Source organism: Cryptomeria japonica, chromosome 3 (genome assembly GCF_030272615.1).
Source record: "Cryptomeria japonica chromosome 3, Sugi_1.0, whole genome shotgun sequence".
Lineage (NCBI taxonomy): Eukaryota > Viridiplantae > Streptophyta > Pinopsida > Cupressales > Cupressaceae > Cryptomeria > Cryptomeria japonica.
Genome location: NC_081407.1, coordinates 747,410,593 through 747,433,709, shown reverse-complemented (window position 1 = coordinate 747,433,709; position 23,117 = coordinate 747,410,593). Strand labels below are relative to the sequence as shown.

The window sequence follows — 23,117 nt, the reverse complement described above, 5'->3', positions numbered from 1 at the left end:
GGGAATTCAATGTTTTGGTGGAACTCTGAGCGAAGATGAAATTATTTCTAAAGTTCTAAGAGCCCTACCATCGGCTTACAAAATGAAGGCTACTACTATTAATGAGTTGAGAAAAATGGCTAATACATCTGTCAACAAAGATACTTTGGTTGGGAAACTATTTTCTTTTGAGCTTGAAGAATTTGGACCTTCTGGAGCTGTGAAGTCTGAACCTGCTTTTCTTGCATCTACATCTGCAACTGGTAAGCAAGATTGGAAAGCTTTATATGCAAAGGACTTGCAAGATATGAAGAGAGAAGATGATGAGTTTGAGAAACTTGAAGCACTATTTTCTAGAAGAGTACCTAAAGGACTGGTAGGAAGTAAGTATCAAGGAAAAGAACCTTTTAAATGTTTTGCATGTAATAAGATTAGTCATTTTGCATCTAGATGTCCTAAAAGGAATTCAAGATTTGAAGAAAGAGTTAAAAGATCATTTAAGCCTAACCCTGGATATCAAAACAAGTATAAGTACAGGAAAAACATAGACAAATCATGCTACATAGTGGATGAGGAAGGCATTACTGATTCTAATGATGAACTGGTAGAAGACTCTACTAGTGGTTCTGGCAATGGGAAGGAATGGGTGTTCCTAGCTATCAAGGAAGATGATCCGACACTGGAAGAGAATGTACCTGAAGAGAAGGCACTTTCTACTAAAATTGAAGACAAGGATGAATGGTTAATTGATAGTGGTTTTTCACATCATATGACTGGAGATAAAGGGAAGTTTCTATCTTTGCAAGAATTTGATGGTGGTCTAGCTAGATTTGGAGATGACAAAGCATGTATGATCAAAGGAAAAAGAACTTTAGCATTGGATGGTAAGAACAATACTAGCAATGTATATTATGTTGAAGGTTTAAGGCATAATCTTTTGAGTGTAGGACAATTAGTGGATAAGGGATTTCAACTATAGTTCAAGGATGAAAAATGCAAAATCATTAACAGATCTGGATTGGAGATTGCAACCGGTACACAGATAGAAGGTAATATATTTCATTTGAACTCCAGTGAGAAAACATGTTTGATTACATAGATTGATGAGAGCTGGCTATGGCATAAAAGGTTGTGTCATGTGAATTTTGATTGCATTGTAAAGATCAGTTCAACTAAGGCAGTTAGGGATATACCTCAGATTATGAATCCCTATAATCCAGTATGTAAAGAATGTCAAATGGGTAAATAAGTTAGAACCTCTTTTAGGAGTATACAAGATAAATCAAATGATGTTCTTGATTTTATTCATACTAATTTTGTGTGGCCCTATTAGAGTTAAAAGTTTTCAAGGTGATAGATATTTCATGCTAATCATTGATGATTATTCTAGAATGATATGGGTTACTTTTCTAAAAGAAAAATTTGAGGCACTTGAAAAGTTTAAAATCTTTAAGGCTACAGTGGAAAGTGAAATAGGATTGAAGATTAAATGTTTGAGGTCAGATCATGGTAGAGAATTCACATCCAGTGAGTTTAATAACTTTTGTGAGAAGCATGGTATAAGAAGACAATTTTCTACTCCCCAAACACCTCAATAGAATGGAGTTGTGGAAAGGAAGAACAAAACTATCTTGGATGCTGCTAGAACAGTGATGATGGAAGATAGTCTACCTCACATCTACTAGAGAGAAGTAGTGAGCACATCAGTTTATACATTCAAAAGTGTTCATATCAAAGAAGAAACCGGTAAGACACATTATGAATTATGGTTTGGCAATACACTTATAGTTAAGTATTTCAAAAATTTTGGTAGTAAATGTTATATCAAGAGAGATGATATCATTGACAAATTTGATCCTAGATGTGATGAAGGTATATTTCTTGGTTATTCTAATCAAAGCAAGGTATATAGATGTCATAACAAGAGATTGTAGAGAATTGTGGAGAGTGCTAATTTTAAAGTAGATGAGTTGAACAGAAATCAAATCAGAGTTTATGAGAAGGAATCAACAATGGAAATTATTATATCTGAACCAGTAGCACCTTTACTAGAATGGAGTGTTTAACCAGTTACTCCAGTGGTATTAGAGAATTCTATAGTAACTGAAGAATAGGGAAGAGGAACAGAGAGTTAGAGGACTCCTAGGTATGTGAGATTGAATCATTCAGAAGATCAGATCATTGGGGATAAGAGCAATGGAATGATGACAAGAAGAAGACTATCAACTAATGAGGTATGTTTAATTTCACAAGTTGAACTAGTATCAGTAATTGAGGCATGTAAAGATGAATATTGGTTGAAAGCTATGGAAGAAGAATTATATAAGAATTATATCAGATTGAGAAAAATAATACATGGACTTTGGTTCCTCAGCCTAAAAATAAAAATGATATTGGAACTAAATGGGTTTTCAGGAATAAATTCAATGAGGATGGTCAAGTTATAAGGAATAATGCTAGATTGGTTCGTAAAGGATATTCTCAAAAGGAAGGAATATATTATGGAGAGACTTTTGCACCTATAGCTAGGATTAAAGCTGTAAGATTATTTCTTGCCTATGCTACTTATAAAAACTACAAGGTTTATCAGATGGATGTTAAATGTGCATTTTTGAATGGGGATCTTGATGAGGAAGTTTATATTGAGCAACCTGATGGTTTTTCACTATCAGATGATACAAACATGGTTTGCAGGTTAAGGAAAGCTTTATATGGATTGAAATAAGCACCCAGAGCTTGGTATGCAAGGTTGGATAAATATCTTTTGAAGGTTGGTTTTACTAAGGGTAGTGCTGACAGTAATTTATATTATAAGATCACTGATGATGATATACTGATTAATGAAGTATTTGTTGATGACATTATTTTTGGAGGTGAAGATAAGTTGTGCATAGAATTTTCTAAGAATATGGAGAAAGAATTTGAGATGTCTATGATTGGAGAGATGAAATTTTTCTTAGGTTTGCAGATTACTCAAACTGACAAAGGTATTTTTATCTATCAAACTAAGTATGCTAAGGAATTGTTGAAGAAATTTGGTATGGGAGATTCTAAACCGGTAAGTACTCCCATGGTTACAAGTGAGAAATTGACAAGAAAAGATGTTTCTACACAGATAAATCCTATAAGATACAAATCTATGATTGGAGGTCTACTTTATTTGACTTAGACTAGGCCTGACATTATGAATGTTGTTTGTATTATTTCAAGATTTCAGAGTGGTCCTAGAGAAAATCATGAGATTGCGGTGAAAAGGATTTTTAGATACTTGCAAGGTACATCAAAATATGGTTTGTGGTACCCTAAGGATGATGACTTTACTTTATGTGCATATACAGATGCTAATTGGGCTTGAGATGTTGATGACCAAAAAAGTACTTCCGATGGAGCTTTTTTTCTTGGAAAGAAGTTGGTTTCATGGATCAACAAGAAACAGTCATGTACTTCTTTATCTACTACTGAAGCTGAGTATGTTGTTGCCGCTACTAACTGTACACAATTTTTATGGATGAAGAAAATATTGAAGGATATAAAGGTGGATTGTGATGCACCGGTAGTTATTCACTATGATAACTTTGTTGCTATTGATATATCAAAGAATCCGGTATTTCATTCTAAGACAAAGCACATATCTATCAAATACAACTTTTTGAAGGAAAAGGTGGAAGCAAATGAAGTTAGACTGGTTTATGTGAACACTAAAGAGAAGATTGCAAATATTTTCACTAAACCTTTGCCTAAGGAATTATTTGAGTACCTGAGAGACAGATTGGGAGTTTCTGCCCCTTTGGTAGAGACTTGATTGATGTGGTTTGGCATCAGTCCGATATGCATTATCAAAGATACTATTCATTCTAGCACTAATGTGGGGATGCTACTGCTCAGGGGGAGTAGTCATCTTTCTGATTCAGTGGTTTATGTTTTTGCTTTGATATTTTTGTCAGATTTCCAACATTGATGTCAAAGGGGGAGTGATATTGATGTGAAAAAACAAAGGAAGTGAAAAAGAAAAAGAAAGGGGGAGAGATATTAGTAAGAAAAGGGGAGAGATATTGATAGGGAGAAATTCAGAGCTTTACAAAGATATTATTCAAAGGGGGAGTTTGGTCTTTTTTTCAGAATTTCATTGCTATATCTTTGAGCAGGAGATTGTTGGATGTCTTCCATTGGGGGAGACTTGTTTGGCATTTTTTGGTACTTAGATGTTTTTCACATCTAGTGTTGTCATCAATGCCAAAGGGGGATATTGTTGGCCATTTGGTGGAATTGATTATGTGTTCCATTGATGTTTTGTCATTGATGCCAATACTAGCTATTTGGATGCTTTACCGGCACCCTTCCGGTCCCAGTAGGTTTAGTGTTTTCTAGTTGATTTGGATCCGACATGATCCGGTATGCTCCAGTATGATTTGATTATGGAATTGGCTTAATCATGATACTCATGTTCATATTCAATAAGTTGGTTTCGGTCTGATGATCGGATGCTATCCTATTTTCTTAGAAGCTTGGTTTCTGGTCTTAGTGAGGGTTTCACCGGTAGAGCTTTTGATGAAGATCTTTGATGAATTGCATAAGTGGTGTTGGCACAACTTCTAGTGGAGTTTTAGGATGTTGATGGTGATTATGTTTGAGACTTGGCGGATGGAGATCATTGTTGTAGCATGTGGACCTATACTAGGTCCTGGTTGATCTAGGCTATAGACCAACTTTAATGTAATGTGTGGATTGGACCTCTCGATGTGTTTCCAGGATATCTTATGTTTTGGATATTATTTGTTTGGTCTAAGGCTGACATGGTTTGTAACTATGTAATTGGTTTATTATCTGGTGGCCGACCTAATTGGTTATGGTCGAGGGTTTATATATATAGATGTAATATCTCATTGTAGATCATATGGTAGAGTTATAGGAATGGGAAAGGTATGTAATGTATGAATAATGTAATATCATTCAGGTAGAGGATTTGGTTGATCATTGGAGATAGAATTGGGTTTATTTAAGAGGATTTAGTCCTCTGGTATTGAGCTTAACCAGAACTATACTCAAGCATAGGAGATGCTATCTTTTGCAATTCAACACTTCCCCGGATAGTAATCTAGATTTCTATGTAGTCAGTGAGGCTCCTTTTGTGATGAGTAGTGCGCTCTAGGTTGTTGGCCTTCCCGCAAGTGTAGACCCCTTAATTGTAATTCACATACTTACTACAGAAGTATTACCTAACTGTGGTAGGCTTCCCACCGTGGTTATTCCCTTTATCAGGTTTTACACGTATAAATCTTGGTCTCAAGTGGATGGTATTTGTTTTGTGATTATTGTTTATCCTTAATTGGTTTAACTGCTATTCCTGTATTAATGTTTTGGGTTCCAGTATTAAAGTTTTAATTGCTAATGGTTCCGGTAATCTATGACAGCTGATTCACCCCCCTCTCTCAGTTGTCTTCCAGTTATTTGAACTATCTAACACATTCACATTCTTGCATTTGTTAGCAAAATGTCCATACTTGTTGCAATTGTAGCACTTCACATTCCTCTATCCTTAATTAATCAAATTTGAACTAGATCTACACTAATTAGCTCTATGACCAAATTTATAGCATATGTGACAATAACCTTTAAAGAGTTTATTCATAAGTGATCCATTTAATCCATTCACAAAGGGTCTATAAATTCTATTCATGACTTGATTAGTGCAATTATTAGCCTTGTGTCGAAAACTTCCACATGTGAAGCATTGAATATTCTAATTTACATTGCGCCTACAATCTATAGTTTATATCCAAAACAATTGCATTGAAAAAAATAGACATTAAATGATGAGTACCTTTGAGCATTAGGTTGTCGAACTGGAGGTATATTTATAGCAGGTCCAGGATTCTAGACTTTGTTTGAATCTTTAGGTTTCTTCTCACTTCCATCTTTTCCTTGCCTTTGCTTGTGACATTCGATATTCACCAAAAATTCTTAATCCTTCCTTATCCTTATGACTTTTCTACATGATTAACAATTTATCCAATAATGCACTACTTTCATTGACTTTTGTTTCAGCTTCAATAGCTCTTGTTCCAATTTTCCACATGCTTCTGACTTCTGATTGATTGTATCATTGAAGATTTCTTCCACTTTCCTATTTTCTTCAATCTGTAGCTTTAGATTCACAATGGTCTCATTTGCTTGCTTCAATTCCTTGTTAACTTCTCAATATCTTGCTTTGAAATTTTGAAATTGATCTCTTAGCTTTTTTACACATTCATTTCTACCTTAACATTCTCTTTCAAGTCTTCATTTTTAGATTCCACACTCTCAAGATCTTCAAGGGTTGTCTTCAATATTTCATGTCCAAATACTATTCTCCATCCATATCCATAAGAGCCATATATTCAAATCAAGATCTCACTCAAGGGATTAAGCTAGCAACTAGGGACCAATCTCTGACACCAATTGTTGAACAAATCAAAATACTAAGAGGGAGGGTGAATTAGTATTCTCAAATTCAAACTCACTTGATAATCTAAAATTTATCTTGATCTTAGATATCCTTAGCAAGAAATGAAATATGCAATAGAAGTGAAATGCACAACATAATAGCCATAAAATAGACATTAGATTTTATATGTGGAAAACCCAAATGGGAAAAACCATGGAGAGGGTTAACTCTTAAGATAATATAGCTAGTTATATGGGATTACAAAAGAGGCTCACTTTCAGAGGGCTCACTGCCCAGATTACAATGGCTCACAACTAGAAAATAAAGAAGTGAACTGAGAAAATTGCATCTGCGTATGCATGGGATCAGTTTTTGTTAAACTCGGACAACACTCCAACTTCTTGCAGTAGATCCAGTTAAGAAACTTTGCAACACACTTCACTATCTTCCTGCTACAAACATACTACACTAAATCTATCCTTCTCCTTTACTCATTCAACATCAACTTTATTATCTTCTCACTCTTCACTACTTCATTGCAATTCATGTATCTCATACATCAAGCATCATGTGATCATGTTTATATATATGTGTGTCAATAGGAATATACATCAAGTTGACCTCAATAACATTTTCCCAAATGATATTTCAACGATCAAATCACATGCTACAATCATTGGAGTAAAACAACAACATAATCTTTCAAGGTTAGCCTGACCAGAAAAGAGCATATCCTCAAATCTCCACAATAACATGCTACCAAAGCACAATGATCACGATCTAACTTAGAATTATGAGGTTAAAGACATGAACCATGAGTCATTAAAAAGATCATCATCAAATATTGAAAGACCAAAGAAAACTAGAGCATATAGAGCTGCCCAACACTGCATAACCGAATACATTTGTGAAGCACGACTTTCAGAGCACCAAAACTATGAATGTAACAATATCAAGTGATGACAATAAGCATATCAAAAATTGCACAACCATATCTATATCAAGACACAAATGTGGAGGACTACACCTCTAAAATAAGTCGACTGCATGAATGACTGGAGCACAAAACCAATTGCCACAACCAACACCAAATCTCTCATATCAAGATAAATGTATCTTCATACTAACAACACATATTTTTGTAGTAAATATGTCTGCAATACATCAGCAACAACTGGGATATGTAATCTGCATCATAACTATCTTCCATTGTTCTGCAACATATTTGGATGAATCCAGATCAACGGGTTTGACCTCAACGATAACTAAGATATTTATTTCTAACAAATCCTCCTCTTTGTTATATTTTGTAGAGAACCTCATTAGACTTATATGACAAAAATCCTAAAGGCAAGAAGACTTCTACATATGAAATTATTTACTTTGTCTGAAGAAGATGGCTAGGATATAGGAGAACACGTCTTAAAACTTATTCCTCTAAAAATACTACAAATACTATAGAGAGTTTTAGATAATTTGAGGACTTAATAGTTGTCATTGTTAAGAAAGGGCTTCTAGTTTGTTGAGATGCTTCAAGTTTTTGATATGATTACATATACTACTTTTGATAAACTCATTGAATTGTTTATTCAACATGATACATCTCTCTACCTAAGAAAATAAGAAAATAAAAGAAGCTTATGCATCTCAATCCAAACCTAACACATCTTATCTCATTACACAATATTATAGATTGAATAGAAATTTAATGGGAAGTATATTTTATAATTGAGTAGAGAATACTATCAAACTTACAATAGTAATACTTGTTATATAGCCATCATTTTCCTAATTATACACATTATTGAATAAGAAGTCAAATTAATAAAAGAGGCAAAAAAAATAGATAAAAAATAAAGCATCTTTAAACTAACATCACACGTATTTTTTGTTTCAATGAATTTTAAATCACTTATAAGAATGGCTTATATGTTCATTACAAGAATATATTATCATGAATTTTAAGTACCATCTATATATTTATAAATGTAAATTCATATTCAATTATACCAATATCTATTATTATTATTCTTAATGTAAAACCAGTTTGATGAGCTCCATTCACTATTCCTTCTGTAAATGCAAATTTACACCAAATTGTTTGAATTTTAAATGTAAATCAACGTCAAACAAGGGTTTATTGTTCAACAAAACATTCACAATGTGCTAAGATAGTACAGACTATTTTTGTAAGAATTACGCCTTTTTTTTTAATTTATCTTTAGAAACCCTTCTGACAGTTTGTATTCTGGTTCCGAAAACTTAAACAGGAGAACAAAACATTTCACTACATTAATCATTTTATTCAGAAAAGGCTTATGTACTTTCCAATCAGCGGATGCTGAGTAAGTTCTGGTAAACCCATTGCACATAAACAAATTACAGACAGCAAAATCACCAGAAAATGTCCCACACTGAAAAACAATGAGAGAATCTCAAATAAAAGGAAATAAAAAACAAGGGACGGTCTCTGATGTAATTACGACAGCGCTTCAGTGAAAAATATAGATAACCCTAATGCCAAACCCTTTCAAGCACTGAAGACAAAGAAAACAAAAGATGTGACTGTGATAACCAGAGCCACAGCCTGTAAAGATGGGCGGGCAACAATAAATGGAGAAGTTATAGTAGCAGATGATCCAGAGGTTGTTCTCCCTGCAGACGTGGGTGTCCCTCCTGTTGTTGGAGATTTTGTTGCAGGTGTAGATGAGGAAGATGTATGCGGAGATGAGCTCGATCCCGCCATTGAAACATTTGAGCATTTAAGCCCCTTAACATCTTGGCACACAGTGATGTTATCCTTACTGTTGTTGCATATTTCTCCTGTGGGATTATCAACAGCTTGAGAAAAATCTGCAGAGAAAGCTACCATTAAGAAAACAGTAACAAACTTCACTGAAGCAGAAGCTGTCATGGTTGCCATCGTTACGTTTGCAAATCAAACAGAGGAAGCCTCCCAATTTTAGGTTAATAATTAAAGATAAGGAAAAGCAATGCACCACAAGTGTCATTTTCTTGTATTATTGACTAACAGGATAGGAGTCCTGTGATTAAACGCTTCTTCCTTCATTATTTCAGATTACCTGTGCCCGTCGAGAAAGCTTTTATGGTCATCGTTTTTCTTACTGTTTAGATGGTGTATACACTTTCTCATATGCGACAGATTAAATGTTCTTAGCTGTTTCTTAAGGATTTTAAGTGTCGATTTTGATATGTCTAATGTTTCAGATCAAGTTTTATGATTTATCATGATTTTCTTTTTTGTCATGTTTTCTTTCCTTCACGATGAATAATAAAGTTAGATTCGAAAAAAACTGGGCATTAAAAATCTACATGGCTAAGAACATTATAGACACTCATTATTACAATTAAATGTTATCAACAATCAAACAATTAAATAAATATTTGAATAATTTAATTTTAATTTTAGAAATTAAATGCAAAGAAATAGATGTACATAGTTAGTTGTGAGATTTATGATGGAGAATATAATTTAATTTTGTCACATTTTGTTAGAATTAGAGGAATCATGTTTTTGGTTTAAAATTTGTTTCAAGATCTATATAATATTTAGATTCAACTAAATTGAATTTAGTCTTTGAGGATTGATTCTATCTTCTACAATATTGATGCGATGTGCAAAACTGATTTCAAACCCATAGAAATGATATTGTTGACCTTGGATGCTAAAATCCTTTAACTCTTCAAATTCTTATCTCTTCTAATTTGCAAGGATTGAAAATATTTAGAAATGCCATAGAAAATTCCCAAATTGTGAGGATTTAAATACTCCTTATTGAAGCCCTTGATTTACTATCTATATAACCTTAGGTGCATGTTGGTAGACAATAATCAAGCATGTAGATGTCTTATATGAGTGATGCACACTAAGTTCATTTTAGTGCTCCAAACAAAGTGTTTCAAGAAGTATTATTTTCTTTAAAGCACTATGGATTTGCAAATGGATAATTGACTTTTTAGTTGTGAATTGATTCACATTGAAGGCTTTCAATTGAGCCATAATAATTAATTGTATGTATACAAAATTAAGATTAAGCGTAAATGGGAGTAGGATAAGATGAAATATATAAAATTATGTATACAAAGGGATGGAGAAGGGATTGAAGAATGAGTCAAACATTACAAAAGAGTCTTCCATTTGTCAATATGTAATTGTACTAGCACTTGCACGAAAAAGAGGTACAATGGTTACACTGAAAGTAAGATACACATTAAATAATATATTAGAGGGTACAAATCGAAGGAATGTTGATCATCATTTATAGCACGTCGGAGCAAACATAAATCAACTATTGAATTAGGCCTGAGGGTTGGGGATAGGGTTAGGGTTAGGTTTAGGGTTCAGATTATGATCATAGTTAGGATTGCAGATAGAACCATAACCTCAATTACATCTTAAACCTAATATAGAACACATTAAATCTAACCATAATACTACCCTTAAACCTAATACTAGAATAGAACCCTATCTTAACCCCAAGACTCTTAGAATCATAATCATGTACTTCAATCCTAACACTAACTCTAACCCTAATTGAGCCTTAATAGTAACCATGGATCTAACCTAAGATTTATCTTATAATGGAAGCCTTAATTTTAACCAATCATTAACTCTAACTTTAAGACAACCTTAACTCTAAACATTATTTAATATTTACATTCGATTAAGGAATGTAATTCGATTCATAAAAAGATATCTACATATTACAATCAAATAATTTTATAAATTTTCTAGTCATTTTGTATTACAAAATAACTTTTAATCACCTAAATTTCTCACTTTTAATTTTTTAATAATTCTTTTTAATTTTTTAATTAATAAATATACAACCAATAGATATTTTATATTTAATTATTTTATTCTATATAAAAATTCATACATGTATAATTTTAAATTTTAATTTCAAATATTATTAACATAACCTTACTTGTTTATAATTAATAAATTTTATTGATCAAATAAGACATTCAATACTTAAAATCTTACTAATTCTAAAAATTGAAAATCATAAATTTATTTTTTATCACTCATAAATTTCAATATAACATTTTTTTTATAATTAATGGGCTTTAGGAATCTTACCATTTGTATTAAAATATTGAAAAACTTTAGTATAATAAATTATTATAGTCTTAATATTATTTTATTTTAACTTTATTAACCAGTATTAAAAAAATTGCTTATATTGAGAAAATTAGAGCATTATATATTTACAAAATTTAAAATAGTGGTACATTATATATTATTTATTTTAAATAGAAAAAGTTTAGATATTTTTATAATAATTTTAAACTAAAAAGAATTATTTTAATATTATATTATAATGATGAATTTAAATTTAAATAACACTAACTCTAACCCAAATTGAGTCCAAATACTAACCCTAACCTAAGCTTCATCTTAGAATGGAAAACTTTATTTGAACCAACCCCTAATCCTAACCTTAAGCTAACTTTAACCCTAACCCTGACTATATTTAAAGATGTTACATATTATTTAATTTTGGTATATATTATTTAAAATTTACATTTAATTGACGATTGTGATTTAATTTGTAAAAGATGGTAATCTACATTTTACAATAAAATAAATTTTCTAAGCAATTTTTTTTGCAAAATAATTTAAAAATAATTTATATTTTTTAAAATGTTAAAAATTTTCATTATTTTTTAATTTGGTAATATTATTAAATATAACATATAAATATAAATTTCCTAAAATGGCAACACATAATATAAGAATGAAAAATATCTTACAAAATATAATTAAATTTAAAATTTAAAAATCAGAGACAAATTTCATTACAATAGAATTACAACTATCATTAATATTTGTTTTCTTAGAACTACTAGTAAGACCATTTGAATATTAACATTATAAAATATATATACCAATCATATATTACATTTGAATAATATTATTATATTATCGTTATGATTATGATATTATTTAACTTGATTTGAGAAACAATCTTTCAAATACTACATGGGCATTGGAAAGCTCATACTAATTATGCTAGTTTATAGTTTTTTCCTTTGATAAATTTGAACAAGTGTTATATATATATATATATATATAGAGAGAGAGAGAGAGAGATATCGATATATATATATATATATATATATATATATATATATATATATATATATATATATATATATATATATATATATATATTGATAGATAATCTAATTGCCATTGATCTCACATCAATTTTAAGAGATGAGTTTAAAATTTAATTATAAAATCAATTCCTATAAATTTTTAGTTTTATACCTTATTCTTTTACATATATATAAAAAATAAATTAGATGTCATACTTATGACCATTGTTGATATATTTTATAATTAAAAGGTCCCATATTGTTAGTATAATAGTATGTTTAAATTTTTTATTTGTCTTCTTTTTCATAGCTATAATTCTATTTAATCAAAAAACATGAACACTTCTAAATCTTCAATGAAAAATCCCACTGGATCATTTTTTACTTTCTTATATACAAAAAAATCATTTTGAAGCTTCTATTACAACATGCCTACACCAAATTTAAAAATAAATACCACTAATTTATTTAATTGATTTTAATTTTAAAACAATGTATCGATTATTACTATTTAAATCACATAGATTTTCCATTAAAAATATAATATATCACCAAACAGGATATATCCACCCCACAAACTCTCGCATTTATAAATAGATATCTTGGATAACTACTTTTAAATGAACCTTGCATATAAGACAAATAATAATTTTATCACAATTGAGCAAATCTTCCCTGGTGACATGAGCTTCCTCTAGTGAAATTAGTGGTGGAGGAGTTGAAATCATCACACAAAAAAGACTCTATTCGTTATTGACAAATCAAAGCTTATGAACGCATATTGAGAACTATATACCTTTACCAGTAACCAGAAAAACTTTTAGGTGTGAGAATTGTAGAATCCAGTGGGAGTTTCCCATCATATATAGCCTATTGGTTAATTAAGGCATTCCATCGAAATGGTTCTAAAACTATTTGTCAATTGGTATGAACATGTTAATTTTACAATTACATTTTGTCCTCATTTTGAGATGAATGTGATTCCTAAATAAACATATAATTCAAAGTACATGAACTTGTAAAAAAATGAATATAAAATAAATATTTATAAATCTATAAAAGATATTGGGTCCATGTTAAGTGATGGACCCAACAAGATATGCCCACATGTTCTTCCATCCTTAGCATGTGTACTCACTAGGAAGCTATAAGACAAAGAAAAGGTGTGCAATGATCAGTTGTAGCAAACAAAATAAGAACAAATACAAGCTAATTTTAGTATCTCAATAAATATTTTGACTATTCTCCCTTTCCACAATTGATAGCAATTCATCACCAGTACAATAATATGTCTAACATATATTTGCATAATTACCTCCATCATCATAAATAATCATATTGTTTACTAATTTTATTATGATCAATTTCATAATTTAAATGATGATAATATATTTAATTAACATTCTACTCATTTTACTTTAGCAATTTGAATTAACCTCAAGAAAGAAATCATAAAATTTCAATCCATCATTTATTTATTCTAGTTAATTTATTTAGAATAATTTTTTATTAATGAGAATTACCATTCAACTAGATATTAAATGCATATAACTCATCACTTTAACTCACTTGAGGTTCATCTTTATTAGATTAGAGTTACCTTATTAATTCATTGTTATATATTATTGGCTATCAATCCTCTTCAACTGCTGCTTTGTAAACTCTTCTAAAATCTTAATCCACCCATGAGTATTATCCTCACCAAGAGACACAAAATGCATTCATACTTTCATTAGATTAAAGTTAGGTACAAATTCATTCCTTGTCTCATATTCATTTATAAATTCACTCATTATACACTATCTCTTGTAAATAATTTTAATTGTCAAAAATCACATCTAATCCTTAACTGGGCTAAATAATTACCAATCTAAATTTGATAATGTAAACTAAACCACATCAAATTTTCAAGATAAATTTGGAAAGTTATAAGATCTACAATATAATCATGTGAATTTGGCAACATCATTAGAATGTGAATCATATAATAAAATACAAAGCTAATGGTATTCCATATAGAAAATATGGAAATATATGTGTGTGTGTGTGTGTGTGTGTGTGTGTGTATGTGTGTGTGTGTGTGTGTGTGTGTGTGTGTGTGTGTGTACATATATATATGTGTGTGTGTGTGTATACATATATATGTCTGTGTGTGTATACATATATATATATATATGTGTGTGTGTGTATAGATATATGTATATACATATATGTATATATATACATATATCTATATATATATACATATATCTATACATACATATACATACATATACATACATATATATATATATATATATATATATATATATATATATATATATATATATATATATATATATATATATATGTATATATATATATATATATATATATATATATATATATGTATACACACACACACACACACATATATATATATATACATATACATATATATATACATATATATATATATATACATATATATGTATACATATATGTATATGTATATGTATATGTATATGTATATATATGTATGTATATATATATATATATATATATATATATATATATATATATATATATATATATATATATATATATCTACATATATATACATATATGTATATATACATATGTATATATATATATACATATGTATATATATACATACATACATATATATATATATATATATATATATACATACATATATATATAATATTTTTTAACAACAACACAAACATGTTTAGAATGATGTTTAAACAAATAAAGAGAAAAATATAAACCCACAAGCTTAACCAACATGTTCAATGATATATCATACTAATACAAGATTGCACAACCCATCAACTGATTTGCCTAGCTAACAACAATGAACACATTGAGGAGTTGAAATATTCACACATAAGGTTGGGCATTACACAATGTCACATTTTTTCATCATGTAGTTTGTATGCTCCAATAGAATCACCTTGGATGGTGTCAATATTATTTGATGAAGCAAATTAGTTATGGGATGGGCACCAAGTCTTAGATTAGGTACTTTCATGGTAGGTTAGTTTACTCAACTAATGCACTAGATGACCCAATGGTCTGCACAACTCCATAATTTTTGTATGATCAACGGTCAAGGCCATGAGCTCAACATGAAGTAGGTTTACACATCCTTACATAGATGTCCAATCATCAATAAACATTTATTTTTAATTAGTCAATGCATCCTATAGACGTATAAAAATGACCATATTCCTAAATGAATATTTTATGTTCATTCCTCTATTTAGTTAAATCTAATTTAATTAAATTACTCACATTCCTCTATTTAATTAAGTAAATTATTCAATTTATTTAGTTAAATTCACTAGAACCTTTTACATCATTTAAATTGAATAAATCATTTTATTTAATTAAACCCTTTTCTCTCTACTTATAATTAAATTTATATTTAATTAATAGTTCACCCCAAATTGAATAAATCTAATTTATTCAATTTCCCAAATTACAACCAAATTGAAATAACGTAATTTATTTTAATAAATCCTATTATTCCTCACCCACTTGAATTTTCCTACATCTCCCACTTGCATCCTAAACCCTATTCCTAATTTCTTCTAGAATCCATCTAATCCTAATCAATTAACCTAAATCCATCCATTATCCCTTTTCCCTAAATTTGAGGAGGTCACTTCTCAAATTGGAGTAAAGTCTTCAAAAGGCATTAAAACCTTTATCCATTCAACAAGATAACTTGTTGAAAACCCCCAAATTTGGAAGGACTCTTACAAATTTATCCCCAAAGTCTTCAAACCATTAATGGTTAACTAACCCTTAGTGGCAAGGTTAGAGACTTTGTGACTAACTTAACCTCCATATAACCCAAGGGTCTCATCAAGCATTTATTGCTTTGACCATGGTTATTCCTTTAATCTTTGCACAAGAGTTTACCTCTTGGGTAAAAGCTTTATCCAATGGATAACCCTAACCTAACCTTAACCCTTGCCTCCTAAGGTAACCTTCATGTCTTCTCAAGCATTTAATGCTTCTTACCTCTCCTCTCAACCAACCTTATGTTGACAATTGTCACCATTTCATTGGTAAAAATTGTAAACATGGATTGACAACTTTCAAACTTGACCCTTGATTAACTCATCCAATCTTGACCATCCATTGCCCTATTTTCCCTATAAATAGAGCTCTCATTCCTCCATTTTGAGGATCCATGCAAGCTTTTAGTATCTCATTTATGCTCAATTTTATCAATACATTTAGCTCTCTTTGTAATAGGAATTAATATAACAAACATCTTAGATTATTTTCTTTATCATTAGCTTAACTCATAAACTAGTATATCATGTTAGGATAGTATTTTTACTAATCTTGTCATCTTATAATCTAGTTTATTGCATTTGTAGAATCATGCATAGATAGGATGCATTTCATCATAAAACAATCTTAAGCATCCCTCGTTCTTGCATTTGTCATCCCTAAGCCACTTTGCTCAGTGATCTGAGAGCAAAGGCATTGGCTTGAGGGACCTTGTGAGATAGAGAACCATGGAACCAACCTTGGGAAGTTGAGTCATTCTTCATGACTCCATAATTTGCACCAAGAAGTCCCATTGGTGTGTGAACAAGCCTCTTTGAGACCACATTTTCACATTTTAAATTTCATTGACCCGCTTTTCCCGCACACATTTCTGGCGCCCACCATGGGGCACTACCCCATTAATCAAATTGGTTTTTAAAAATAAACTCTTTTGCAAGTACGCAGGAAATAGGAATTAGCGCATAGGGAACATCCCTTAGCACATTTGGTGGGCTTTTTAGCGCATCAAGCGCACTGTTTGGCGCATGGGGTCTATTCTCTAGCACGTGTAGTCTTTACCTTAGCGCATCATCCCCACTAATTCTTTCATGTAGGTCTCAGCATGGGAGGAAAATAGAGTAGCGCATCTAAAACACAGTTTAGTGCATCGGGTCTGTCCGATAGCGCATTCAGATTGTCTCATAGCACGTACAGTTTGTTCTATAGCACATCACAGATAGAGGCAAAACTAAAAACTATAACCGAATGAGAAATTAGACTTGCTAAGTCCACAAAGACCCACAAGTTTTCTAACAATTTCACTTGGTATTTTGCAAGGTTTTAACAAATTTCTTGTAGATGGGAGCTTAATTTTAGGATCATTAAATAGTTTAAGTTTTTGTTAACTTAGTTAAGTTAGTTAAGATATAAAACTTCTTTTAATTCTAGTTAAAATTGAACTCACTTTCATTTGGGCTTTAAAAAGAACCAAAAAACAATTTTTCCTCGCTTTTCTAGGAGAGAAAATTTCCAAATTGGGTTTTAAAAAGAACAAATCAAATTTCTTTCAAGCTTTGCAAAAAAATGGATTAAAAAGAACTTCACCATCCTTTGGTGTATAAAAGGATCCATTTTAGGCTTTAGCAAAGTAAAGAATCACACAAAGTCCCAAAAGGTCTTTTACAACTAAAGAGTGAAAATCTTCCCCTTTCGATCGATTTCTTTTGTTGACGAAAATCACATTCATTTTGTTGACCAAGTTCTTTCTTTTTAGATCAGAAAATCACTTCCTTGAAGGGTTAAAAATAACACCATGTCTTCATGGAGTGACATCTCCATATAGGATTAGCAAATCATTTATTTGAAAGGCTAAAAAGAATTTGTGCTTTGTCTCGAAAGTGGAAGGTATATGCTCTCCCCTTAATTGGGTGATCAAAAAGCCAAACCACTCTTAAAATTTTCTTTAATTCAAGCAATAAATCCTTTAGCAGGCCTGCCTTCCCGAGGGGTTGAAAAACTCTTAAAGTCATTTTTGGCCGGTGTGAAGGGAGTGACCTAAGTGGGGAATGGCTTTGACGCCAAGTATTCCAACCCACTATAATCAAAAGTGGAAGGTGACGAAAATCCCTTTCAATGGTTGCATGCAGCGATTAGCCTTCCCCCAGTATCCTTGAGATATGTAAAGCCTTTGTTCTAAAGGTTGGGAAGCCTTTTGAGGGAATTTATCACTGACGGTCAAACAGGAAGCCTGAACCTTAGTATAGAAACTTTGAGCCAAGTCAATGACCAGACATTTGCAATATCATAATGCAAGGGTGGGGAAGAATTTGCACCCAAGATCGCTCACCATATATCTCCCAAGATAACTACTCAATTATGAAGCAATTCACTTTGGGTTAATTTTTGGCAAAAGGAAAAAAAATGGGCACCCCCTAGGGGGTGACACAGCTGTTTGAGCTAACGGAGTATCGAGACTAGTGGGCTATGATATTGTTTATGACCCATGAATAAAGAGTCTGATTGAAGTACATGTTGTATCTAAACTTGTCAAAACATTGAGGATTTGAACACATCCTCGCAGAACATACACTTATTGTTTAGATTAAGCAAAATGGTTGTCTCTTTGGTGTCATGCTTTCATTTGTTACTTCAGAAAATCATCTATTAGTACTAAAAACTCAAAACAAAATTCCAAAAATCATAGAAAAACAACCAAGTCAAGGCAGTTTAGCGCATAAGACAAACATCTGAGCGCTTAGGGACCATCTTTTAGCTCATTAAACCTACTCCTTAGCACATTAAGTCTTAACAGAAGCGCTTCACCAAAATCTAAAAATCAACAGTTTTACATTGGTGCCTTTTGAAAATAGTTTAGCGCGTTGGAGCATCAGCTTAGCGCATGGAAACCAAACTTTAACGCATAGGGTTTAACCAATAGTGCATGGGCGGCTCATATTGGCGCACGATCTTTTGAACCAAAAATGAAGCAAAATTAAATAATATAAACTAGTTAGCGCATAACAGGGGGCAGCATAGCACGTGGAGTCTTTTCGCTAGCACGTTGAGAACTTTCTGTAGCGCATTACATCTCTGTTTTAGCACATAGTCAAAACCAGAAAAACAAGGGGCAAAACAAAGGTCAATTTTGAAAATTTTGAAAACAAATTTTGGAAGCTTTCCTTCATCATTCTGAATGTCATCAAGTAGAAAAACCAAAACTGAGTATCAAAAGCTGTTTCTAAAAGAAAATTTCCGTCAAACAAAGTTGTCTGAAATTTGAAACTAGTCGTAGGATAAACATATCTCTCCTATCAAAATCAGGAAACATCATCACAAGTGACAAACAGGTCCTTTAAATCAAATGGATTTCTATCTCAAAACACACTTGTTTTAAAACTCCAAGTTGTCAAATCAAGTTTCCATATTAGGAAGCTCGTATTCCATATCATTTGACATGCTTTGTCGTGAGGGGGCATCTAAACCTTCATTTTGATAAAGTAAAACTTGAGTTTCCAAAATAAGCTAAACTAAATCCAAAACAAATCAAAGGAAACCATTGATCACTTGTGCATGACTAATCCTCATATTCTTAGAAGAAAGAGTATTTATCATAACACTAAGTTGAAGAAACAACAACCCAGTTCTTCGAAACTTGATAAAAGAAATAATTTTTTATATCACCAACTCTTCAAATCTCATCGAACATTCCTTCGTCATATATGATTATATCTTCAAGATAGAACCAATGAATTTCACAAGGAACCTTTGAGGAGTAGAGAATTCTATCAAAAGTTAGCATTTAGCCAACAAATAAATCGAGGAGAAAAGATCAACCCTACATTCTTTCTCGAAGAGTGCATCACTTATAACATACCCTGATTTGAACCACCAACCCCTGAACAATACATCGAAGAGGAGTTCATCCCCTTTGTCACTGAAAGTTTTTACTAGATGCTCACTGTTACTCGCTCTCAACAAAACAAACAAAGTGAAATACAACCAGAATCAAGCATGAATCGAAGATTATCAAATCCTTTTGACGGTCTGCACCTAGAGGACATTGAAATTACTGAGGAAATCCTTCAAGAGTGTCAAGAAAGTGCTTCATTTCAAAGGCTTGTGGAAAGGCTCATGGAAAATGACAAAGAAAAATATCTGCTCATGCTCACAAGCAAAGGAGTTAAACTTCCTAAAAATTTGGACACTGACATTTTTAGAATAGAATCTCAACATTATGACTATCAAGAACAACAAAGAGAGGAAGAAGCCCGTGATCCTGAACAAAACATACATGAGCAACATCTACCAGAACAAAACTTGCCCGAGTAAGACATCTCTGAATCGAATATACCGTTCCACACACCATTTCAATTGAGAACTAATACAATGGAAGAACCCTTCCCTTGGCAAAATAATGCACCTTTGATTTCTCTAACTCAACAAATGCAAATGTTACAGAGACAAATGCAAGACATGCAACAAGGGACAACAGTACGGTACTCCTTAACGGAAATTTGTCCTTATCCATTTGACAGACAACTAAACATGGTGCCTTTTCCCCCAAACTCAGACATTCCAAAATTTGACAAATATGATGGAAAAAGCGATCCCTATGATCATGTTCAAGAATTTTGTACAATGAGTCTTGAATTTTCTCATAATGATACCTATTTGATGAGGTTATTCCCAAGAAGCTTGGGAGGACAAATAATGGAATGGTTATCCAAAATCACACCTCCCGTCAGATCATTCGATGAACTAGTCAACAAATTCATAACTCAATATTCCTATAACATTCAACATGCTATCACCATGTTAGGTGTTTGTAACACCAAACAGAAAAACAATGAAACATTCATGGTATTCCTTCAACGTTGGCAGCGTATGGTTTCAAGATATCCTCGAGATGTGCCTGAAAAGGAAAAGATGAAGATTTTCATCGACAACTTGAATAGTGAGATGAGTTACAGACTCAAACTCCAATGCATACCATCTTTTGCTAAATTGATTGAGAATGGCATCCAAGTAGAAGAGGCATGTGTCAAGAAAGGAAAATTAAAATTCTTCAAAGAAGGAACAAACTCATCTAATTACAACAACCAAAATAATAACAACTTAGACAAATCCAAATTTTGGACAAGAAACAAAAACATTGGAAATGAAGGGGGCAATGAATCAAATGATCCAAAATCAAAGTAGCCCATACTCACATTATCAGGTAATCCTCAAGCTACAAAAAATCCCAAAGGTGCTAACCTAGGCACTAGCACTTATGCACCGAATACCAATCAAGATCAACCCAACACCAACAACACCAATAACACCCAAAAAAATAACACCAATCGAGGACCTAATCCAAATTCACGGGGTAATGCAAACAACTTTCCAAAATGCATTTACACACCATTGGGGCAATCACTGGAGTTAGCATTCAGAGAACTCCTAGCAAATAAAATTACCTCTTTACTAGCAATCAGCAACCTTGAACCACAAATCAAACCACCTTGGTGGAATGACTCACACTTTTATGATTTTCATCGCAACAAAGGTCATCAAACAAATGATTGCATGAGGCTGAAAAACATTGTTCAAGATATAATTGATAGAGGTCATTTAACTGTTGATGGTCTCAAGACAAATGGTGACCATGGGGCTTTTAAGAATCCTCTTCCAAACTACAACAAGGATGGAGCTTCAACCTCAAATGATGCACGTGGAGCTCGTATCAATCACATTTACAATAACACCATCAATCATATATCAGCTACAGACAATCAAGTAAACGTCATCACAATCAGAGATAAGCGTGATCATGAATCTGTCAACGTAACAACCAGAGCTCAAAAATATGTCTTGAAGGGACATATGTCAACAACAAACACCATACCCAAAATTCAATATGATCTAGTCAGTCAACTGTGAAAAACTCCTGCTCAAATATCTATACTAGAGTTGCTAAAACTTTCGCCAAAACACAAAGACATATTGGAACAAGTGTTATTAGAAACAAATGTACCTCAAGATCTGGATGCTGACAAATTCCAAGCCATGGCCGCTCATATGATAGGGCCTCATAACCTCACTTTTTCTGAGCATGATAATATCTCATTGAGCCATCCACACAATACTCCTCTCCACATTGAAGTCTTGGTTTGCAAGCATCGAGTCAAAAGAGTATAAATAGATGGAGGAGCTGGACTCAATATCTGTACCTTAAAACTTATCTGTGCATTAGGCTTCTCTAAGGAGTTTGTTGATCCATGCAAAAGGATCACTATCAAAGCATATGATGATGAAGAGAGATCATCCAGAGGAACAGTAATGTTGCCAATACAATTAGGACCGATACAAAAGGATACTATGTGCCAGGTCTTAGATATAGAGCTCACATACAATATCTTACTAGGTCGACCTTGGATACATGAAATGCAAGCAGTACCTTCTACTTATCATTAGTGTGTTAAGTTTCCCTACAATGGGTAGGAAATTTCTATATTAGCATATCACAATCCTTTTCAACATTGTAATGTTGTGGGGGCAGCCCAAGACATCTTGGTTCCACATAATAGAGAAAAACAAAGTAACTCAGCACCAGATCTTCAGCAAGAAAAGTCTACATCACTATCTATGGATTTCAAACAGAAGATGAAAATCAAAGAGCAAGGCATGGGAGAATACTCCTTGGAGCCTTTATGTTTAGCCAACTTACCAATATCCCCTAAATCTCATGGATTACCTACAACATCAATATTTCAAGTAACACAGCCCATCACCAAGTTTGATGGCACATTTATCCAAC

General features: G+C 32.1%; 1 protein-coding gene across 1 annotated transcript; it reads right to left on the bottom strand.

Moving 5' to 3' along the window:
* Window positions 1–8,665: 8,665 nt before the first annotated feature.
* On the bottom strand, window positions 8,666–9,467 carry LOC131042281 (uncharacterized). Its single transcript, XM_057975619.2, has one exon. It carries the CDS (start codon window positions 9,324–9,326, stop codon window positions 8,934–8,936), a length of 393 nt encoding a protein of 130 aa, XP_057831602.1. The 5' UTR covers window positions 9,327–9,467; the 3' UTR covers window positions 8,666–8,933.
* Between the last annotated feature and the right edge of the window lie 13,650 nt (window positions 9,468–23,117).